At 38.6% G+C, this 23111-nt stretch overlaps 1 protein-coding gene across 1 annotated transcript; it reads left to right on the top strand.

Annotated features, from left to right (window-relative positions):
- Positions 1-2812: 2812 nt before the first annotated feature.
- CLTRN (collectrin, amino acid transport regulator) lies at positions 2813-22675 on the top strand. Its single transcript, XM_052674339.1, has 6 exons — positions 2813-2962; positions 3346-3404; positions 7506-7591; positions 13823-13939; positions 16701-16895; positions 20917-22675. The coding sequence occupies exons 1-6, from the start codon at positions 2896-2898 to the stop codon at positions 21071-21073; spliced, it is 681 nt and encodes a 226-aa protein (XP_052530299.1). The 5' UTR covers positions 2813-2895; the 3' UTR covers positions 21074-22675.
- Positions 22676-23111: the final 436 nt, after the last annotated feature.

Genomic DNA, 23111 nt, shown 5'->3' with positions numbered 1-23111 from the left:
TTAACTTCCTCAGAGTTCAAAACTGTTAATTTGTCAAATTTGAAAACTGAGGGTAAGTTTGGCCATAGCTGTTAATTAACTTATATGATGGCTATCAATATTTTACTTTCCTGGGATTTTTCCATTTTGAAGACATTGAAAGAAAACTGCATTGCTAATAAGACTGAGAGGATGAAAGGGTTTTGTTTTACCAAATGAGATGGTCTTTGAGTCTCAATCCTTTCTTAATTTGTTTAGGAATCCGAATTGCAGTATGTTGTTAAGTATACACATATAGATTATAGATGAACTTCTGGAGGTCAGAAGCACTGAAAAAAATATACTGCTATTTTCACTCAGCATACAAATTTGTTCAGTACAAGAAGAGAAATAATTCTTTGCAGTAATTCAATGATATTTTTAAATTGATGATTATGCATAGGATTCTATAGGTTTTAAGTTGTGCCAGGTGAGGTTGGATATTAGGAAAAGATTTCTTCTCAGAAAGTGTAGTGAGGTATTGGATGAGGCTGCCCAGGGATTTGGTGGAGTCACTGTCCCTGGAGGTGTTCAAGATCTGTGTGGATGTGGCACTACTGGATGTGGTTAGTGGGCATGGTGGTTGGACTAGATGGTCTTAGTGGCCTTTTCCAACTCTAATGATTCTATGATTCTCCATGGCTGTCACCTGTGACTCAATAGTAGTTGGGAAAAACAAAGTTATTTTAAAAGAGAAGCTATTAAAAATCAAGAACGTCAATATTTTGAATTGAAAACATACTCTGTAAGCATGTAGATTGTCATTTGTTGAAGCAAATTGATGTCTTACTGATCAACCAGTGGCAAATTCAGGCATTGTCAAATAGTGCTACATTTCCAGCCAAAATGGATGAAAAGAGGTTTGGCCGAAAGTTATGCATGCATGTGGGTTTGTTAGTGAAAACAAGGTGGCAAAATGTACATCTTCTATATTGTGCTAATATACTCTCGATCTGAAAAGTGACAGTGCTTTTTATGACAGTGTTAATAAAGTGGGCAGCCAGTTGGGTGCCTTTGGCACACATCGAGGTTGCTACTCACATCCATACCAATTGCAGAACACATCTGTATGAGCTCTGAGCTGAGGTGTTTATCATATTGCTCCTTCCCCTGGTCCCTCCCCTCGCCACCAGGAAAATCATCAGTCTTGCTATGTGCCAGTGTGATAAATCAGTGAAATCCACCATCCTGGATGGAAGTCAGCAGCCATGGCCAGGGAATCCAGCTGTACACTCCAAGGCTGTTCCAGCTGAGCGCTTTGTGCCCACTGTGTACTTTGACACTGGCTTCATGTGTTCATAAGGACAGATTTCCAAAGAGGTGACGACGCATCCCAACTGCAATCATTTTCATTTGCTTGTGGGAAAGCAGTGCTTTGCTTTTCCCCCATTTTCCAATGTACCGCAATATGTCCCCCAGAGGTACAGTGGAGTTCAAACACTCTTTATTGAAGCAATGAATTTAGCATGAGGCAGATAATGCTCACAGTCTTTTTAGCTTACAAATTCTACAGAAAACTGGTAGTCTTTCCTGCATCTGTATGTTTTTTTAGTGGTCTCCATTTGTTGCATGTTAATTTGAGCCATCATTAAAAATGAGTACGTCACTTTTTCGTTTTCATAGACATTGATTGCACATCTAAGCAGATAACAAATCCAATAGTTTTGTACTCTGAGCTGGTTGTCTAGAGTGAGTAAACAGCCATTCAGGAATCAGCTTGATTTAATGACTTTTGAAAGTGGGGTATCAATTCCTTTAACAGTGACTTCTAAAAATAAGACTAAAGTAGTGAAACAGTAAAATCTCAATTACCTGAAAGTCCAAATACCTTATCTAGAAAATACTGATTATTGTTTTCTATAAATTCAGTCCCACAGTTACATAAAATGTTCTCACCGGTAGTCATTCTTGTGAAGGTCTTTGGGTTTGCAGTCTCAAGACACACTTCTCTGTGCTAGCAGCCTGACTGAAAGTAATTTTAAAGAAATCTTCGATTTAGGAACTAGCCTTTAATCAGAATGGCTACAAGGGAGGGCATGCAGCAGCAGAGTGGAATAAAATAATCCTGACTTGCTGCCCAGATGGCAAAGGCTGTTCAAGTATTTGCGAGTTTCAATTATTTCAGTTGCTGAATTCTTTCTCCTCTGCACGTACTTCTTTGTCTTTGAAAACGTTTCATTGAAAATGTAATATACATCATTAATATATTGCCATACGTATGTGAGTGTACATATACACAGCATATTGTGTAAACAAAACTGGAATGTGTCTTTATGAACTATGCATACCCGCTTCCCTACGTAGTCCTTCTGTTGTGTATTCTCACATTCCAGTTGTTACTGTCATGATTCTCCAACAGGAAGAAAGCAGTTCTCTGTATTTATAATTGATGTAGCTCAAAGTGATGCCTCAGAAGCTGATTTTGTTGGTTACAGTGCAGGAGCAACTCAACCATGTGTGCTGTGGGTAGTGTGGGTTATCCAGCCACCAGAGATGCAAGGTGGTCAGGTGTGGGGTGGCTCAGACTTTTATGTGTGTGTGCCTGGGGGGAAAACCGGAACATATCACTGTGTAATGCTTTGCATTATTCCAAAAAGGGAGAATGAAAAACCTATTATAGGTTGTTTTGTTGTTGTTGTTGTTTTGTTGTTTGTTTTTTTTTTAACTACAGAGAAAGGTAGTAAGTAATGAAGTAATGAAAACAAGACATTTGTTTCTAGTGCCTGTTTATCTAAAATAACGGAGGTTAATTATTAAACCTTTTGCTTGGTTGCTTACTTGTGCTGCTGATGCTTTAATCCTGGGTCACAGAAAGTTTAAGAGTGCTTTGCACCGGAGACTTACTTCTTTTAGCCTCAATTTTTCCACACTGAAAGGATGTTTGGAGTTTTGCTGCTTGCTTTCTCTGTAGTTTCTGTCGCTTCTGCTGAGCTCTGCAAGCCAGGTAAGTTTTGGAGCTGCTGATTCCCACCCCTCCTGAGGGAAATCTAGCTCTGAGTGTATTCCTGCACAGCGGTCAGCTTCTTATGTTTTTAATCTAGCTGGTTGCCTCCAGTTTGAATACAGAAACTCTGAGCATTCACTTTTCTGAGTGCAAATGAAGTGCAGATGTTGTTCTTACCTGTTCTAATGAGGTAGGGGTAAACCTGACTGAAAATCTGCAGGGCTGCTGCATGTTTCATGCTATTAGCTTCTAGTTCTCCTAACCGGTTAATCTGCTATGGCAATTTTAAAGCTGTGGTTAGTAAAATAATTAGAGAAGTAAATGATTTAAAATCCCATCTCGTCTGAATATCAATACATTTACCTTTTTTCTCTTTGTGTCAGATGCACAGAATGCTTTCAAAGTACGGCTTAGTATCAAAACAGCTTTGGGAGATAATGCAGTAAGTAAAGTATCTTCACACGTTGTTCCTAACTAAATATCTGTCAAAATAGAACTAATGCACACTGTACACTTTCTGAAGGCAGCACAAGCAATTTGTTCTGAGGTATTAATTGTAATAACTTCTCAAGTTGTGACATTTGACCAGCGTGCTCCTTAAGATGACGTTCTTTATTAAAGTGTAAAGCTTGTCTTTTCTTGAAGATAATTTTCTGTCAAAGTCCTTTTTTTTCTCCCCTGCTGGAAAAACAGTAGAGATGCTGCATTTTGTGCACGAGGGACACTGTAAATCTAAGTCTGTATTTTGGGAAAAGCACTCCTGCTTGAGAGAGCTAGTTGTAAAGTCAAACATGCCTGAGATGATAAGCTGGAAAAGATTTTTAGGTCTTTATGAAATGGGATTTTATGTCAGGCTCTCAGACAAGCATGATCTGTAGAGATCATTCAAGCATATCTGATCAATTTCCTGCTAATGTGGGTTTCAGATATTGCCCTTTCTTCTCTGCCTGTGGTGCACAGGTTAGTCTCATGAGGACTGAATGCTTTGTCTTAATTAGAATCCTTTCACTTAATGTAGAACTTCTGGGATGAATAATAGGGGACTGTAATACACAGAAGTTTGGGAAATTAGGTGGCCAAATGGTCCTTCCAGTTCTAAAGTGCTATGAGATACAGAAGAACACAGTATTTCATTTGCAGTATTGAATTCTTGCCACAAATCTCCAGTGTGTTACAGTGCTTTGCATAAAATTAGATATGAAATATCTTGGACAATAACCTGCACTGGAAGTCTAGTGTTTGATTGTTAGTAGTCCTGGAAAATAAAATGCCATAGAGTAGGTGTTAGAAGAGACTGGAAATATGAGAATCACCCTCTGACCACAGAGGCCATTCAAAAACTACCTTGAAATATTAGATAATTCAAACCAACATTAGCAGGGTACTAATTCCACTGGGAACTTTATAAACCAGATAAATTTAAAAGAAATAATCAAGATACATACTAAAGTACTTGTCTATGGAAATTAATATTGAAGTCAATCCTCGTGGGTGAGAGATTTTAATTAAAAAACTGTGTGAGCCTGCATTGTTTAAAAATTTATTAAAATAGTGTAATCCTGTGGCTGAAAATACGTCAAAATCATTAATGAAGCTTCTTATAATAACTACTAATATTTTTTTAAATCTTGGTTCAAAACCTTAGGAAATAATAAAAATGTTTGTTCTCAACAGTGCTGTTTTTTAGTGCTTTTTTTAGTTCTCCAACTATAATAAAAGAAGGGAGATTTGTTTGATCATTTATAATTTTTCTATTTTTCATCACAAGAAGGGTATGATACAAATCATTAATCTTAAAGGTACTTTATATTACAAGGAAAAAAAAAGCAATAACTGTGGAGCCTTTTATTGGTTTTTGGTAGATAGATAGTAGTTTATTTCATTTAACAAAATGTATGTAAGACCTGAGAATGAGACAATCTAAAACTTAAACAATGTTTTAGAACATTGAAAGAGTTATAACACTGAAAGAGTTATGGTGCCATACAAAGTTATCTGCAGATAATGAAGAATTTATTAACTTCTATTAACAGCTGATAGTTCCTTTTCAGAGCCATCACAGTCTTCTTTGCAAATGACTGAAACTGAAAACTGAAACTGAAATTCATTTCGGTTTAAGAATTTGGTAAACTTCGATCTTATTTTTATTTTTAGCAAATAATAGGGTAGGTAAATCTCTCATATATCACAATAGGAGAGAATCAGCTTGGAATATCTTGGTGTGATGCTTTGCTGTTTAATTCTGTTTCATTCATTTACAAGTCACTTCAATCCAGACAACAGCAGAAGGCCCTGATACCATGATCATTTCACTGTAGGACTAGCAGGATAATTCTGGTTCAGGAGCATAGAAAATAGGTCAGTATAGTTTTCCAAGTGATTTAATGCATAGCATGCTCTTTGTGTGATGCTAACACAGACAGACACCATTTTTTCATTTGTCCACAAGGTGGGCTGTACTTTTAGGCAGGGAGTGCCATTTTTTGTGTACTAATGTTGGAAATAACAGCTAAAATACAGTAAGCATCTAGCTTTTTTCGTGCTACTTGGTAGTATCAGATGTACAGGGAAGAGACATTGCTTGCTATGCACTGGGAGTAAACTTAAACAAAGGGATGATGATTTATGGGACTGTGTCTCCCTGAGGATGGCATTACATTTACTAGCAGCTTCTACAGTGGCTGCTAGTCACCAGTTGCATTAACAGCAGACAGTTTATTCAGAAGGGCCAAAGACAACCACAAGGAGCACATGTGATGTGTGATGTGTTTCTCGGATATACATGTAGTGCACTAAACATAAACATACCAAGTACATATACTTGAGAGTGTTGTATTGCATTTGTGTCCATGTAAGCATGCAGGAGAGCGTGCTTCATCGTTGTCCATCATCCATCTATTTAAATACAGATGCATTTAAAATTATGGTAAATAGTTTTATGGCTTATACCTCTATTTCTTCCTCTACTACGTTGTCTCTTTGTCTTTTAACACTATTGCTGACATTACTGTCATGTTTTCATTAGTGACATGGGATCAAAATACAAGCTTTAAAATATTTTTATTCAAACTGTCCCTCTTTTGCTTTCAGTTTAAGCTCCCAGACTGGCACACATCACACTGTAATTACCTCTCTTCCTTCACAAGGCAGGAGTGGTGAGTCAGACCCACAATTCCCAGAACTGCCTATGGATTTTAATGCTGGTTAAGTAGTCTATTGCTCAGCTCTGTGGTACCTGTCTGGTCATATCTCTACCTATTTCACCTGTTTTCATCTGTTTAGGGATGATAAATATGATCGGCTTTTTGCCCTCTAAATGGCTGCCTCCTTCCCTATTCAGGTTCCCAGTCTGCAGAACGTCAAAGCAAAATGTGTGATGGTGTCTGGAAGTTGGATCCCTCCTTGTTTCTGCAGAGAAACTGAAGCAGTTCCATACATCCAAAATCAGAAATTAAAAAGCAGAATTAAGATTTGGCATTTTCAGTTGTGTTTGCTTACTCTACTCCTGTTTTTTGAGTGTGTTATAAAGCATGAAAAAGTAGTCCCAGGTGGTTATCAGGGTTAAGTATCCACACTATTGGATTTCTGGTTTGGATGATTACAGTGCAGATTTTTTTTCATGCTGAAAGTTAAATATTAGATTTGTGTTCTGATTGACTGAAGAAAACTGCATCGAACCTCCACTAATATCATTCCAACAAACTATTAATCTTTGTAATCTGCTGAAAAGGAGAAATTCAATCAGTGAGTCATGGTCATGGCTATTGTTATAAAAATGTAATGCGTGTAGTTTTTGCTGGTCATTAGAATTGCATATGGGAATGAAAGCACAGGGGAACCTAGTGAAGCTTTCTCAGAAACATGAAATGAGGGCAGCATGATTTTTCAGCAAGACAACACAGAAGAGTTTTGGGAGCCTGTATTTTATTTGTTACTGAAGGACAAAGGATGCTTTTTTCTTTCTTTTGTCTCAAATTTGATGTCGTAATTAGTTGAGTCTATCTTCATGCTTATAATTAAGAACAGCATGCAGCAATAAGGCCATAATCTGTTTGTTGGTTGTTTTGTTTTTTTTTTTCCTTGTGTCCTGACATCCATTTCCCAGAGCCTGCCTTCAACATTATCTTTTTTGTTTACTGGCAGAACTAAATGGTCTTTGAGAATAGATTTAAACCTTCTTCAATGCTGCTCATCCGCAAAAGAAGCAAAGCCATGGGTGCAGTTATGTTGGGAGAATTCTGGTAAAAAGCCTGGTCTTTGATGTAAGAAGCTTTACATTTCCTGTTTGGCCAGCATACAGAAACATTCAATTCATTCATTTTTTTGGAAAAGTTCTTTTCACTTTGTATTGCACTTTACAACAAACATTAGAAAAAGTTGCTTCTGCACGCTAAGTACTAGGCAGGAATTTATTTTCATAGCACAGTCAGTGAATTTATTAATTTTCTTGATCTATATGATATTTCAAGTTCAGTGACTCTTTTCCCCCTCTGTCCTGCCAGCACTGGAGCTGAAACTGATGATTTGCCATCTTCTTTTACAGTATGCCTGGGATGCAAATGAAGAGTACCTCTTCAAGGCAATGATGGCTTTTGCAATGAGAAGATACTCCAGCAAGAAAACAACTCAGTAAGCATCTACTCTGACTTGCGTTACAGCTATTAATGATGCATGTGGCAGTACACCTCTGCTGTACTGAGGTGTAGAAATCGCTATTTACAGCTTCTAAAAGCCAAACGTGCCAGCGTATTTCTTCAACACTCAGTTGTATGTTAAATTTTGCACTCTCTATCTTAAGCAGCATTCAGTCTTTGGACCAGTCTCCCCTCTACTGCTCTCAGTGGGGTTGTGCTAATTTATCAGAATCTGGCCGTAAGACACAATTACCTTCTGGTAACCACGCTGAGAGGAGGAGCAGGGGTCCATCAGCAAGGCTGAGCAATGCGGTACAGATCCTTGAATAAGCAGCTTTGGTGCACATTTACTTGGTGTTCAGCTTAGGCAGTGTGCTGAGGATAAGCTGACTCAGAGGGCTGAAAGGTGAATAGATGCACTGGTGCTGAGTTCTGCTAAGGTATATCCATCTCTAATATTACAGTGGCTGAGTTACCTATCATCAGAATGTTTCATATGTTGCAGTTCAGACATAGATCAGCCATTAATTGGTTTGGGATTAAACCTACCCTAAGGCATTGAATATTCTTCTCAGGCTTCTGATCATTGCAACTTACGAAATTAGATGCCAGATCAGCAGACCATTTAGCACGCTGTTTCTTCAGTATGTTCTTCCCTTTCTTAAACAAGAAACCTCATGAGTGTATTCCTAGAGGCTTATTATTTTTTCATTGTTTTTCAATCTAAAAGGAAAGATTTATGGCTCTGGTACGTTAATGAGGATAAGGTTTTCAATTTACTCTCTGAAAAAACTGCTTCAGGCCATCAATGCATCAGATAAAGCATATTGCATATTTGCCAAGACATTAGTTATCTTTATTCATATGATGATTATTGTGGTTGCTGCATTTTCTCTTAAATAGAAGGTGCTCTCCCTGCTCCATGTCACAGAAGTGTTTGGTTCCTTGCTGTTTTATTTGTATTCCTTGGAAGGTGTCTCATTTGAGCAAGGAACCATTACACCAAGATTAACACAAATAGTCAAGTATATTTCCACTGCACACCTGCAAAAATGAGATCAAGATACCAGCTAATTAAAGGTTATTATGCAGGGTTGTTTTTTGTGGGTTTTTTTCCAGGTTTTCAGGAGAGTTTTTCTTCTGTGTCTGATCTGTAAAAGCTTGCTTCTGTATATCCATTTTAGTCCCTGGTCCTCCTTCTAAAATTATTGTTCTGCTCCTCCTTCAAAGCCATGATGCTTTTACCTGGCAAAATCCTATGTCACATGCCACTGAACTTTACCCTCTTCAAGTACTGCAGCTGTCTGCAGACTCAACTAATTTTAGAACGTTTGGTGTAGGAATGGGAAAAGTCAAACCAGTATGACAGGAAATAAAGTTTTAATGGATGTTTTATTTATGTGTTCTGGGAAGTCACAACATTTGTTCTCCTTTAACTCCTCCCAAGACAAATTTTCCTATGTACACTACGATAATGGCAGTCTTACTCTGATTTGGAGGTAGGCTTGCATGCGTCAACACTTTCCTGCTACTAAGTTTTTCAAAGGAGAACTCAGTACAATATTTGCAAAAAGGTATGGGCATCTTCTGCTGCTTCTAACACAGTACAGGATTTCTTCATGGGGTATAATTTTCCAGATAAAACTGATAGCTTTTCTAGGACTTTCAGATACCTTTAGGGTCATATGTAGACAGCCAATGTATTGCTATGCAGCTCTGGTGTCTTCTAAAACTTATTAGGCAGCAGTCTGAAGATTTTCCTACCCATAGGTCTCTCCCAGATCTTGTGAAACCTCAGAGTTTCCCTTCTGTGACTGAGAGCTTGTTGACCTCCCAGTATACCCCAAATAACATGCTTGTTTCCATTACTGGAAATAACATTCCTCTTTCCTAGCACTGTGGCTGGCAAGAGGCATCTGGGTACAGAGAAAGGAGCGTTGTCCATCTCCAACCCCTTTGCAGTGGGAATGGCAGTGGGGGGGCACTCATCATCCAGGAGGGAATAGCAGCGTGCAGAGCGTACTGGAGAAGCACTCTCACATAACTGGTATGAACAGTGCCAGGAGCTGGCAGAATGGTGAAGAGAGAAGCAGGAGTGGGAACTTAGAGAAGATGCAAGTACCCATCATAGTTACAAGGCAGGTGAATCCCAGACTCTACTCAACCTTGATCCCAAAGAGTCTTGCTTTGCTTTAGACCAAGTGAAATCCTATATCTTTGGTCACTAAGAAGTTTTTCTGTTACGTTGTTGGTTAGGTAGAGTTTTCAATCTAGTGAAGTGTGTTTATGCTACAGACACTTGTATAGGTAAATACCAGCAGATTTTCTTCATGAGATGTAAAAGTATCATACACACTGTATCTAAGTTTCTCTGAAGTTAATTTCTAAACTAAATTTTAATAAATCATGGAACTGTGTTTAATGTTTGAAAGGTTTGATGAATTGTCAAGGTTGTGTGAAACAGGAAAAAGACACAATCCATTGAGTTACTCAGTAATTATTAATGCAGATAAAATAAAAGTTTATTTTGCAGTTGAGAAATACAAATCCTTTATTTCTTGCTCTCTGTATGACCTTTTGATTCATTCTCACCACATACATTCAAGAACTACCTGAGCCAACCTTTGATCTGTCATTGTTAAAAGATGATCGTCTACAGCCTGTTGTTAACTCTTCTTTCTCTAATCTGTGACTCATTTGAAATAATATGCATCTCTTTTGGGTCTGAGACTCGTTAATCTTTAAAGTAGAAAGAATGTGATCACTCGCATTTAAATGAAAGGATTTGCTTTTGTGTATCTGCTCCCAGTTTGTATGTAAGAAAGCTGCAGTTTTCATCATGGAGTGACCAGAAGTTCATCAGAATTATCTGTCCTCTTAAGATAGGTATTTTTGGTACTTTAAAAATATTCTGACTACTCAGAACAACAAAATAAACTTCTAGAGATAGAGCTGGTGTGTCAACGTGACTTCATGGCTTCTGGTCCTAACAAGGAAGAAAACAAAGGCACATTTGAGAGAACAGATGTGCAGCACTAGGTGGGAAAGAGGCTTGGCATTTTCTGGAGGGCCAGAGGTATACACCAGGGCCTCAGGGCCAGCGCTTTTCCATCAGCTAATGGCTGCCATATGTACCCAGTGCTCTTTGAGTCTTTGGCAGCTCTACTTATCCCTAAGTAATCTTCTAAATGTCCATAAGGATCAATTATGCTGTTTCAAGCCGAGGATTCTTCAGGGTTTCCTGCCCTCTCCTCACTGGTGCTCACTTGCATATAGGAAAGGAGATTGATTTTGGGCTGGGAATACTAGGACCAGGATCCTGTCATTTTGATACTACAAATATCCTAAAGCAACTGTGGCGAAAGTCAGCTAAGGAAGTAAACAGATGTCCATATGAATGCTTACAAATACACTTAATTTGCAAAGTGCATGATAAAGTCAAGTTTTTCAAACCTAAACACTGAAAAGGCACAGTTTTCTAAGGCTTCAACAAACTTTGAGTCAAATCTATGTTCAAATAACATGGGGAAAAAAAAGCATACCTGCTGAAAAGGAGTGGTCCCATTGGTGCTTGTTGAACTAGTCCATTTTGGTGTTTATGCAATCCTCTTTGAACTTCTTGTGAATGGTGTTATTCTTTTTGGAGCCTGGAAGGATTTACAGCATTCAGATTCTGCTGATGAAAAGTGGCAGTGAAGCTGGGTTTTAGATGCTGATCAGGCAAGATTTTAGGCACAACAGGGAGCAGAAAGGAGGCAAAGTTTCCATATCTTAGTGTGAGCCTTGCTGCCCAATTCTGCTCCTTCTAGAGAGAGACACTGTCCCAGTGATCACTGCCTGCTCTATGTCATACTGAAAGCCTGGGTGCTGTAGGGATGACCTCATTCTTAAGAGTCCCTTCGAGTCTCTGAGGCTGTAGAGAATTACAGCATGTTCTACCACTCCTTATGCATGAAATGCATCCTTCTATTGAGAGAATGAGCTCTGTTCACTCCTCACTTTTTGGGAACACTTAGAGAGGAATACGCACAGCTATTTTCTACTTGGATCAGTTTTTGAGTGCACCACAGGAATTCCAGCTTTAAGAGCTGCAGCAGTGTGAAGATTTAGGTCCTACTGTTACAAATTCTCCTGATGGAAAACTTCCTCCACAGATACAATTTTAGATATTCTGTGAAGTCAGCAAGAGTTTGTCAGCCACCAGCTAAAAGTAGATTCTTTTTTTTTTTCCTCTCCTGTAAATTTTGTGCTTTGCTTTTATTTTGAGAGGAATAAATCTACTTTTATCTTCTGGCTGTTGCCAAAAAACTGATGTGAACATCTTTTAAAATCCCAGAGGATGGCTTTCCTCTTTTATCCAGGAAAATTATCTGTATTTGCAAAATTGATGTTCCAGAGAGGTAAAAGTGGGTATTTCAGCTCTGCAAAATCATTTCTTTCCATTTTATTGCATGTCTCTGTGGAATGTATACCTTTCCTGTAAATGAAAGTTTTTCCTTCCCAAACACACTGGTACCTGAACCACCACCCAAAAAAGCTTGAAGCAATAGGTATAGTATTTCAACAAAATATCAAGAGTGAACTACTGTCAACAAGCCAATTCCTGTCCAGCCAACAGCTATTGTTGTTCTGAGTGAAGAGTATGCATTTATGGGTATCATTTTCAGTCTTATATTCTTTCCTACTTTCTGCTTTCTGCTCTTCAGGCCATCATTGAAGTCCTATTAGCAGTCATTTAATTAAGTATGTAATTAGCCAGCAGATGGCACTACACAACAGAGCTTTGCAGCAGGTCACTGCTAGCAGTGGGGAATTTGTCACCCTGGGAAGGTTCAGAAACTGGAGCAGAAATGTTAAAACTTGCATTTTGGTGATGGACAAATCAAACCTCGAAACCACAGATGGTAATGGGCATTACAAACATCCCTGTAGTTAATTGGAAGATACAAGACAGGGCAACTTTATTGTGCTTGTGGCCAGGAAGATGGTGGGCAAAGGTGAATAAAGTTTGGGCTGCCCTGTGGAAACAAAAATGGTCTTCATCCTGAGTCATGGGCTATTAGAATATCTGCTCACTGCTTGGATATAGCCAGTAAATCTGGATCCTGAGCCAAAGTCTGGGTTATTTGTTAATGATATGGAATTATTTCTTTTTTTTTTTTTTCCGTTCTTATTGCTCTAGCTCTCTGTCTTTCAATTGATAACACTTTGGATATCTTTCTATGATGCAAATTATATTCCTTGCCATGCTGTAGTAAACAGTGTGTTTGTAGCAGCTGCTGTATATCACATGTGTTTGGCTGGTTTGTTTGTTGTGTGAGTAAAATTTGAATAGAAAGAAGAACATAAGGGCACCATCTATCCTTAGTCACTATTCACTTACATTACACCTGCACTAGTATTCAATTATTTGGTCTAAATACTTATGATGATGTCATTCTGTGAGATATTTCTAATTATATTTCCATCTTTCCCTACTATTAGTGGTAGATTACAAGTTTATAAGATTACAAAGAAACACACCTTAAAGATATTCTGCTCTCTTTTTATATAGTATGCCAAGAGAAGCTTCATGCTGGTGGCCTTTTGCTGTCAACTTCACATAAAACCAAGTAATCTTCTTTTGAAACATTTGAGATAAATATGTCGTAGCACAAACCAGAGGGCACAGGCCAGTGCCAGTATGATGTTTATATTTAGCCTGTTGACTCCACTCTGTGCCTGACAGTGCAGAAGGATGTCAAAGAGAATAACGTCAGTTTCTTTGTTCTTCCCTCCTGGCTGGTTTCCTCTCCTTCTCTATGAAAGTGTTCCCTATAGGAGGACTGCACTCACTTGAAAATTCTATTCTATGGTACGTCAGCAATGTCTAGCTCCTTAGTTGCAAAAAAAAAAATCTTATTTTACTAATGCATTTGCCCAATGGACAAATATGGCCTTTTCACAGCCCAGATGATTAAGATACTTTTTTTTTTTTTTTTTTTTTTTTTTTTTTTTTTTTTTCAATTACACTACATGTAAGTACAAGACCAGGCAAGTTTGTAGTATATTCAGAAATCATTTGAAGACCCACATTTGGTCTCAATAAGCTTAAATTTTTTCAGTCGTACTGAGAAATGAGAAATGCTGTGGATGATGTTTCTTTCTTGAGCATGAATGGTTACCTTTTTTCCCTCTTTAGAAAGCTACTGAATATTTCAATAATTTCTGTTTCAACCATCTGCAGAATTTCCAACGTGCTGCTTTGCAATGTGACGGATCGGGTGTCATTTTGGTTTGTGGTCACAGATTCCTCCAAAAACACGACAACTGTTCCGGGAAGTGAGGTAGAGGCAGCCATCAGGTACAGTTGCTAATCCTGCAGTTTCTCCTTCCTTGCTGACTGAGGACAATTTTTCTTGGGCCATAAATGAGCTCTCTGCCTCTGTAGGGACAATCTAATCCAAGTAGTTAAAACACCAAGGGGTTAGTACTCTTTTAGGCATGCATGGCTAGCATGATTTGTAACAGTTCCATGGAATGCAATGTATGTGAGCTTTGGCATTCTAACTATAGAAAGAGTCTCTCTTAACACTGGAGTTTTAGGTGAAAACTAACCATTTCCTGGAGTTGGGGCTGTAATTTTTTTGTCATGTGCATAGCAGAAACACTGCTGTCATCCAGTTGCTACACTTCCCAGTGAGAGAGCCTTCTTCTCTAGATGACAGAATTCCAGAGTTAGATCAATGTTATTTCATGTTCACCGCATGCCATGTGAACTTCTATACCAAGGTTAGTGACCACAGGCTCACTTTAGTGCTTGTCAAATGCAAGTTTTCAGATTTAATACAGAAATAAATGTTTCCATGAGAAGGGCACGTGAACTATTCATGAAAAGAACTGGCTGTGTCCCAGCTTGGCTTAAATAGTCTTATATTCACATTGCTGTCATACTTTTTGCAGCACTTTTTGGAATGCCAGTCGCTATAGTAGCTGAGCATTACTTGTGCAAAATACCATGTGATACAAATCAGTTCACTTTCTATTCAATATTGCATGCTCTTGCCAATAAAAGCAAGAGTGCAGATAGGGAAAAAGAAGTAATCTGACTCCTGTGGTCTGTCAGAGCTACAAAAGAGGTTTATGGGGATGACTCCCACAAGCAGCATAACTCACGTATCTTTCTTGAGCACCAAGTAGAAAACAGACCTCTTTGTTTTAAGACATTCTGTACTTTGTCTCGAAAATTCATGTTACCTCCATAGAGGTGTAATGCCTAATTCCTGATGAATGACTATGCGTTCTATTGGAAAGATTAACTTTTAAGCTTATGAGTAGATTAAAAACTGTTTCCTACAGAGACACCAAACAATAGCTTCATAGCATTAGTGGAGGAAGCAGATTATTTATTCACTGAAGCTCTCTAACAGTGTTGGAATGCAGGTTTTTTTTTTTGCATTTGTGTTATTCTTTGAATCATTCAGAAGCTGATTTATTTAAGTCTTTTATGTGCCCTGTTTGCTGGAGAAATTGGATGCTATTATAGCATGTTTGTTTTTTTAACTGTTGTCTTTCATCCCATAAAGAAGAATATGCTATTAAAAAAAAAAATAAAAAATCCTGTCTAACTTAGAAAGAAGAAATAAAATAGTCTATAAAGCTACGTTTTTATTCTAGTGCTCCTGATTGCAGGCTTCCAGACCAAACCATTATTCTAATTCTTTATACTACATGGGTATCATGTAAGAATGCTACTCACAGACCAGGATTTTGTTTTATGAGTTTCTTTCAGAAACAAAGAACAAAGAAAACAACCTTTTCAGAGCTCTGTACGAGTCCCAAGATCTTGCATAAATATACACGAGACATTTATGAATATACAAACACATCTGCACCTGTAGTTACCTGAATGTGTTTCAGCGCATAATTCTGTAACTACAGCCATTAGATGAGGGTTAATAATGCTTACTTCAGCTGCTCACAATGAATCATTTATATTTATAAGGATGAAAATCTCTTTTAATCACAGGTAGCTTACCTTATAATGAGTCTTATAATATGCCAGAGCTTTCAGCCCTCTGCAGGATTGCTAGCTTTCCACTAAGGGTAAGAACTTCCTGCTTAAAAGATAGTCAACATTATGATTTCCAAGAAAGGAATTTGCAAGGATTACTTTTGTTTCCCCTATATCTTACAGGGAATATTTCTTATGAAATACTTGCTCTGTAGTAAATCAATTGAATTGTATACAAGAAAGAGGGTGAATTTTATAACTGCAACCAAAATCTCTCAAGACCAATATATGTAATTTATTTTATCAAAACTTTGAAGCATTTTGCAAAAGCTAATGAAATATATTGCTGAAGCCTTTCAAGGGTGCTTAGATTCAGATCTAGAAGTTACTGCAAATGCTCCAAAGTAGCGAATGTGAGTGAAGATACTGAAGATACCCATTGAGGGGTAGAAGTTGTGCTACTCATTTGAAAAAGTGTATTTCTCGAATTTACAGTTTCTCATAATGGAAAAAAATGTGCAAAATCCATTTAGATACATCCTATAAAGAAGGACATTTTGGCAATGGGGATGGATTCTTCTGGACTAAAGCATAATTAGTGCCTCACAGATCTAAGAAAATCTCCAGCAACAAGAGCAGATATATGTGCTCATAACAGTTAGTATGGTTCTGTTTGAGGCAGTGATAAAATCCTCTGAGCATTGCACGGTGGATCTACCAGTGCCATGCAGTTGTGGAATGCTGTGTGAACAAGATGTCACAGCCACCATTACAGGTTATTGTCTTCAGCATGTAGTCCAAACCAGAAACCATCTCATCAGTGTTTTCCAGTTTTTCAGATAAATACACATGCCAGTCTGATGTTTAGCACCCTGTAAGCATGTGTTCTCCAGCACCTCATCTATTAAACACTCGTCTATGGATTACTGACAAGATCTATGCTAAAGGTGAAGGTCTATGCAATCTACCAACATCATGTTAGATTAAATTCAACCCTGCCAGACTTGCAGCACATAAATGAAATTATGTTTTTCCTATCTTTTTTTATTTATAAAATATCTTTTTGAAGAGCTGTGATGTTTTTTTTTTGTGTGTGTGTGTTTCTATGAAGGATGAACCGGGACAGAATCAACAGCGCCTTCCTACTGAGTGACAAAACATTGCAGTTCCTGAAGATATCTACAACCTTATCACCTCCTGTTGAGCCCTCCACACCTGTCTGGCTTATTGTATTTGGTGTTGTTCTTTCTCTCATTGTGGCTGGAATTGTTTTCCTCGTTGTTTCAGGGATTCGGAAACACAAGAAGTAAGCAGCTTAGCTTTTCTTCTGGTTTAACTGCAAGTTAAGTCAGGGTGGGTGGTTTTGCTTTTCAAATCTACTTCAGATTTATCCCTGATGTATCCTTGCTCCATCCATAGTTAAAGAGACCTTGTGCTCTTTGCTGAGGGTAAGGTTTAAGTTTTATTAGCTGTGAACTAGATGCCTAAGTAATGCTGAAGTTACTGAGAAAACAAGGAGGATAAAAGCTTGATCCTAGCAGCTATCTAAGTAGAGACAACAGCTTTTCAAAGGCTTTTGCTGTCATGTTTCTCAGTGTTTACCTGCTGTAGGTGAATCTCCTCTCACAGACTAGCCAAATTGCTACCAAAGGAGAGCATGCTGTCGGTGACTGCTCCCTTTCCAAGGCTGTATTGTCAAAACCTGGCATGGCTAAAATGAAGCTGCTATAGTTTGAGAAGCCTAAGTAGAAGATACAATAATGATTAAGGTATGGCTGAAGAAGGCCTACCCAGTGAAACGGAGCATCATTTCAGCTACCACTCGCATCCTGATTGTCACACTGATGAGCCTAAGGAACCTTCATCGTGTGTTACCAAATGTCACTGTTAGCCTAGGTGTTTGCTGTTTGGCCATAGGGAAAGAAAGAGTGTGCTCAGTGTCTGCCTTGTGACAACACTGGCAAACAGGGAAGGCCATTCATTCCTTTTGTGAATGCGAGTCCAACCTGTTGTGAGCAGGTTGGAGCAGGCCAGAGGTTAATAGGTGATATTTTTATTCCTTCATCTCTGTTGACTTGGATCTGGAAATAAGAAATGGAAATTTCTCACTTAAGGTGAGATCCTGCCTAGGGAGTGAGTAGTAGTTGAGCTACTTCTCTACAGAGTGAATAGGAATCTACCATAGTCATAGTACAATAGTCTTCAGCTACCGTGAAGATTAGATTAAATGCAACATTGTGACTTCAGAAACTGAAGAGAAATTGGAAAAAAGAAGGTGCTTTTTGTTTTTCTTTTTTTAAACAACTAGATAGTACTGTAATTATTGAATGTATTGTGAACTGTATCCCCAGATATATCAGGGCAATGGAATTACAAGTGAAAAACGTTGCTGAGGTTTTTCCTTTCTGCCTGGTTATCATCCCAAAAAAGATCTCAGAAGAACAGCACTTACTGTGAGGGATAACTAGCGCTCAGAGAGAGATATATAGTCTGAGTCCTTTCAGTTATACTTGCATGTGGAAGAGCTCCATTTGTGTACCCCCTTTGCTGTTGCAGAGAGATTGGACAGGTACTTGAGTCCTATTACAGTCTTTGATGTGATATGGGCTGAGTTATTTCATCCCCTGAATCTAGGCAATCTTGTCTATGAAACTGGAGAATAATGTTTCTTCCTGGAGCCCATACCTGCCCTCTGCATGCCTGTCTAGTGTCACGATTGTGTGACTCTGTGCAGCATCTAGCTCAAAGAGGGTCTTTAAACATTTCACATGAATGTAATATAAATAAATTATGTTAAATATCCACGATTGTTTTTCTAGCTAAAATAATCCTTTATGCTTTATACCAGGCTAAAAGACAGTATTTTCCCTTTCTGTTTTCAAACTAGCTCAACTGAGTTTTGAACAGTCTGTTACACTCCTTTTGCTCCCCTCTCTGTTTCCCTACTCTGTCTTTATGCATAGTCTTTGCTCAGGGTAGAGTCATCCACGGTTGATTTCTAACACTCCTTTCAAATCAATGGCATCTGCAGGCAGAGCTGAGAGAGAGAAAGGATAAAACAAGTATGTATTTGTTCTTCTGCTCACAGAAAGACTGGGAAGGTAAAAGAGATAGTCTGGACTATTTGGCTTTTTGAAAGAAGAGAGAATTTCAAAACTGCTTATCTCTTCTTCAGGTACCAAAGCATGTGGTAAGATGTGAAAAGTCTTCAGCACATTGGTAATGAGTTTTCCTCGTTGCCAGCTATGTTGCCTAATAAGCTGTATTGGAAATATGATCTGGAGGACGGTGTTGATTTGTCATAAATCTGGCATTTTGTCTTTACTAGTCTTTAAAATACCAGTTAAATACCTCAGTTGAAATAAGCACCAAAGGATGTGCTGCAGACTGCTCATACTCAGGTAGCAAGAAAGCACGTGATAGACTTCTAATAGAGTGTCAGTAATGAGTTAGACTTGTGTGTCATTTCTTGAACTGGAAGATTTTCTTAATTAGGTTTTCACTGTGCATCACTGCCAACATGTGAAAATCCAGGCCCCAGCTGCTTGCAGCCTGAAGTCATTCGCAGAGCTCCATGTGATTATAGCTATTGACTTTACAGTGAGATCAGATACACTGTCTCCCAATCTCAGGTTTGTTCTCCTTTAACAACAGCGATGTGACACCTCCTTCTCTACTAATATATTTGGCACATAGGCAGGGCAGGACTGTTTTTTGGGTCAGTCCCAAAGTAGTCAGGCAGTTGAATGGAGCAATCTTTGCAGGGCCCTTCCAACTGATCCCTTCCCTTCCCTTCATTTCCTTTAGTGGCTATGCTGAGTTAAAGTGAGGCATACCCTTTTCCCCTACTTCCCATATTCAGCCGGGCTTCCCTCTATTAATCTCCAAGCATCTATTTTGCAGTTGAAGACCCTCCTGAGCTGGATTTGATATATATGCCTTGAATAACCCATAATGTTTTCACTTCCCTTGACTTGTTGAGTCTCCCTTTGAACTCAACAATTCTTAGCTTCTATGAATTACTACAGCAACAAGTTCCACACATCTTCTACTCCTCTCTTTTCTTTTGAATCTGCACCTTAGTACTGTCTCTGTGTTTTTCTGCCCACACTTTTTTCTGTTAAAGAACCCTCCTTTCATCACTGCAGGAGCAGAAGGGGCAGCCAAAGATTGCCACTACTCCCACAGTTTATTTTTAGCAGGCTTGTAATGCCAAGAATTTCCCAAAGGCCAATAAAATTTTATTATTCTTAATATCACTGTTATTAACAATTATACTGAGTCAGGTTGTTATGATTGTCCTGAGTCAGATTATTACAGTATATGTTGAGGGATAGGAAGAAGCAGTAGAGCTGACCTTTGAGTTTCTTATCCTCTGAAACCGCTGATGCTGCAGGTTGTAAAGTACAGAACATTTTTCCACTATGAACTAGTAGATCTCAAGGTTAGAATAAATCTGGAATTAAAGGAACACTGTGACATGTTGACTGATATTTCTGTATGATGCCTTCTTGTGGTTTTCATTTTAAGTAATTTTATTTATTATTTTAATATGGTTGTTGTGAGAACTGTGGCACATAACCATGAAAGCTATGCAATCGTTTAATCTAGAAAACAGAAGTATAATAAGATACTGAGTTGGAAGGTGGCTATTAATGAAGTTAGAACTAGAAGTGCAGATTTGCAGTGCTGAAGTTCCTGACTTCTGGAGAGGATCATCAGGGAGTCTGAGTGTGCCCGGGTCTCCATCATTGGAGGCTTTAGTCAAAAGCTGATCTGTTTCTAAAAAGTATATCTTAATTTATCCAAATAGGTTGGTTGAAATCTCTGACATACATAACAGTCTAGATTTGTAGGGCAGTCCTTTCTGACTTCAAGAAAAAACATTAAGAGGGTTTTTTCCATTTTTCTCCTACACTAACTTTACCTTCTGTCATTTTACAGAACAAGGAGCCAAATGATGTGTATAACATGTTTACAAAATTTTCACTCCAGGTTTTCTGATTCCCAATCCTGATCTCAAACCACTTAAACCTTAGTTTCCTGCCCCAGGAATGAAAAGCCTCCCACCTTTGCTGGTGTGTTTACAACAGCAAAGAGGCTTTGAGTGTGGCTGCCTGCTTTTGCACTTGTAGGTAGTGGTGAGCTAATGCAGCTAAAGTCAATATAAGAGCAAATAATGCTGGGAAGCCTCTGCAACAGATTATGCCTTTCAGTACATAACCTACAGTGAGCTTCTGTCTAAGTGTGCAGTTTTCTGTCTGTGAAATCTTGGTGGAGTGCTGCAGGTCAATAGAATAAAACAATTTTCTCTTCCTTGTTTTTAGAAAGAATAAAGAGTCAACAGAGAGAGAAAATTTAGAAGAGAAAGGCGAAGTGACAATAACAATTGAAAATGGGATTCCTTGCGAAACACTGGATTTAAAAGCAGGCCACGTTAATGGAGTCTTTGCAGCAGATGATGAACGGTTCACGTCCTTATGAAATGCTGCCATTGCTATCTGGTGCTCTTTTGAAAGACTCCTGTGCCTACCTTATCTCGTCTCTACTCCTGAATGTCAAACATGAAGACAAGAAAAATGTCCTTTCACTTAATTTCCCTTGAGAGAACCTTTTACTGATAACACATACACTGGAGCTTCCATTACAATGCTTTTGTTTGTGAGCAAAAGCAAATGAGAAGACCTCACATTATAGCCATTTAAGATTTCAGAAAGATGTGTGACAGAACAGAGCTGAAACCTGCCTTGTGTCAGGCATTTAATTTTAAATGATTATTTAAATGTCTGTTGTTTTTTTTTTCCTTGATATAAACATGAAACTGCATTATTCTTGACTGTCACAGGGGAGATCATCTATCATTGTCAATTCTGTCTGGGCTTTCTTTTAAGCCATATACAAAAGTTTTCTCTATAAGCTGACTTCTGTTTGCTGATACACTGTATGCTTTTGGATGGAATAGTGATCAGTGCATGAAGCTTTTAGTTTATTTGGGGGGATAAAAGCTCTCACAGCCTCTGTAAAAGCAGGTTAAAAAATGGCTGGGCCATCTACAGTGTTGAGGATTAGCAAAAATGTGTTTTTCACATTAAAAAGTCATAAATTACATGAACTGGAAACCAAAAGTGGCAAGATTTTGAATTTTTTTTTAAATTAAAAGGAAAGGGAGACTTTCCACAGGTGCCTCCTATTGCCAATGGCCCAGCTCTCATTGACTTTCTAAGAGCATACTGCAATTGTTTGAAAAATTCTCCTTACATTTCTTAACAATAAAACTAAAGCAGATTTCCAAGCTATATAGTGAGCCCAGGGTCAACTGAAATCTTCACGTGGCAGCTGTATAGCTGGTTCAGCCCTTGAAACACCAGCTGCTGTTTTTCGTACATCATGCCTGGCTGAGGTAAGTGGGCAGAGAGCATTCAGACCTGGGATTCCTAGGTATGTGGCTGGAGGCTGAGAGTATCAAACAATACCAGGAGCTAAATTTTATTGCTGGATTACTCTGTCATCAGCCATATATACAGACTAAGCTGTCTGTGCCCTACTCCTCTTCCTATTTTAACCAGTGATGTATTTCTTGCTGATTTGAGAAGAATTGGGCCTGAGTAAAGGAGAGTTTCATGTGTGGGTAATTGCAGACATAGGATATAAATACATTGAAGTAAAGTAGGGGACCTGTTGGTCACCAAATGGCTGCCCACACCACTGGAGGCAGGTTCTGACCATTAGCTATCACATTTTTAGTGTCATGTTTGGAGACAATGTTAGAAAACTCATTTGCTTATTTCACCCATAGGAACAGGTTAAATCAGGATAAAAGCTCTTTGTAAAGGACCTTCCAGTGTCCTGAAAATTAAGGAAGCTTCTCATGCCCTCAGGTATGAATTCTTTAGCATTTTGGCTGTATCAGGCATCTTTGGCTATCCGTTTGGCTTGACTCTGGCTCTTGGGAATGGGGTAAACAGAATGGGGAGGGGAATGGTGAAACAGCAGGGTGAAACAGGGAGACTGAGCAAGTGGAATGCAGAGCTGGGTGAGGGTGGGGGAGGAGGGCAAAATATGAAATAAAACTGTGGTCCCACCAACCATTTGCCTCACTTAGTCTCCTTCTGTGTCCTACTGATGGGCCTCTCTGGACAAGGAATGTGACTTCTCCATGTTTTGGAGGGTGCACTGCTCGCTTCTCAGTTACTGATGATAGCATCTCATTGCTTCAAATAGCGTTCAGCAACAAAGATACATATTTCTCACAGGCACATCAAAGGTTAAGCTTGCTGTTGTTTAAGATCATTGGGGGAAAGATACAGAGTACAGTCTTATTATTGCTTCCTCAGTCCTTGCTCCCAGGTCTTTCACTCAGTCAGAGTTTTATGTTGGTAATTCCAATCGCATCATTTCCAAACCTTTGCACTCTTCACATTCTTTACATGACAAATAGCTACATTGCAGTATGACCACAATAGATTGCTGTAGCAGCAGCACCTCTGCGATAGCCTGTGAAAGATTTCAGTACGAAGAGCTT

Source organism: Tympanuchus pallidicinctus, unplaced genomic scaffold (genome assembly GCF_026119805.1).
Source record: "Tympanuchus pallidicinctus isolate F22 unplaced genomic scaffold, pur_lepc_1.0 scaffold14, whole genome shotgun sequence".
Taxonomy (NCBI): domain Eukaryota; kingdom Metazoa; phylum Chordata; class Aves; order Galliformes; family Phasianidae; genus Tympanuchus; species Tympanuchus pallidicinctus.
The sequence above is the reverse complement of the archived record's forward strand: the minus strand, read 5'-3'. Positions and strand labels throughout refer to the sequence as shown.

Bases quoted from the DNA above. Each gene is read 5' to 3' on its own strand.
- CLTRN (XM_052674339.1), top strand. From the start codon at position 2,896: ATGTTTGGAGTTTTGCTGCTTGCTTTCTCTGTAGTTTCTGTCGCTTCT. The intron at 3,405-7,505 runs GTAAGTAAAGTA...CTTCTTTTACAG, and splicing joins CAGCTTTGGGAGATAATGCA to TATGCCTGGGATGCAAATGA. The intron at 7,592-13,822 runs GTAAGCATCTAC...AACCATCTGCAG, and splicing joins TCCAGCAAGAAAACAACTCA to AATTTCCAACGTGCTGCTTT.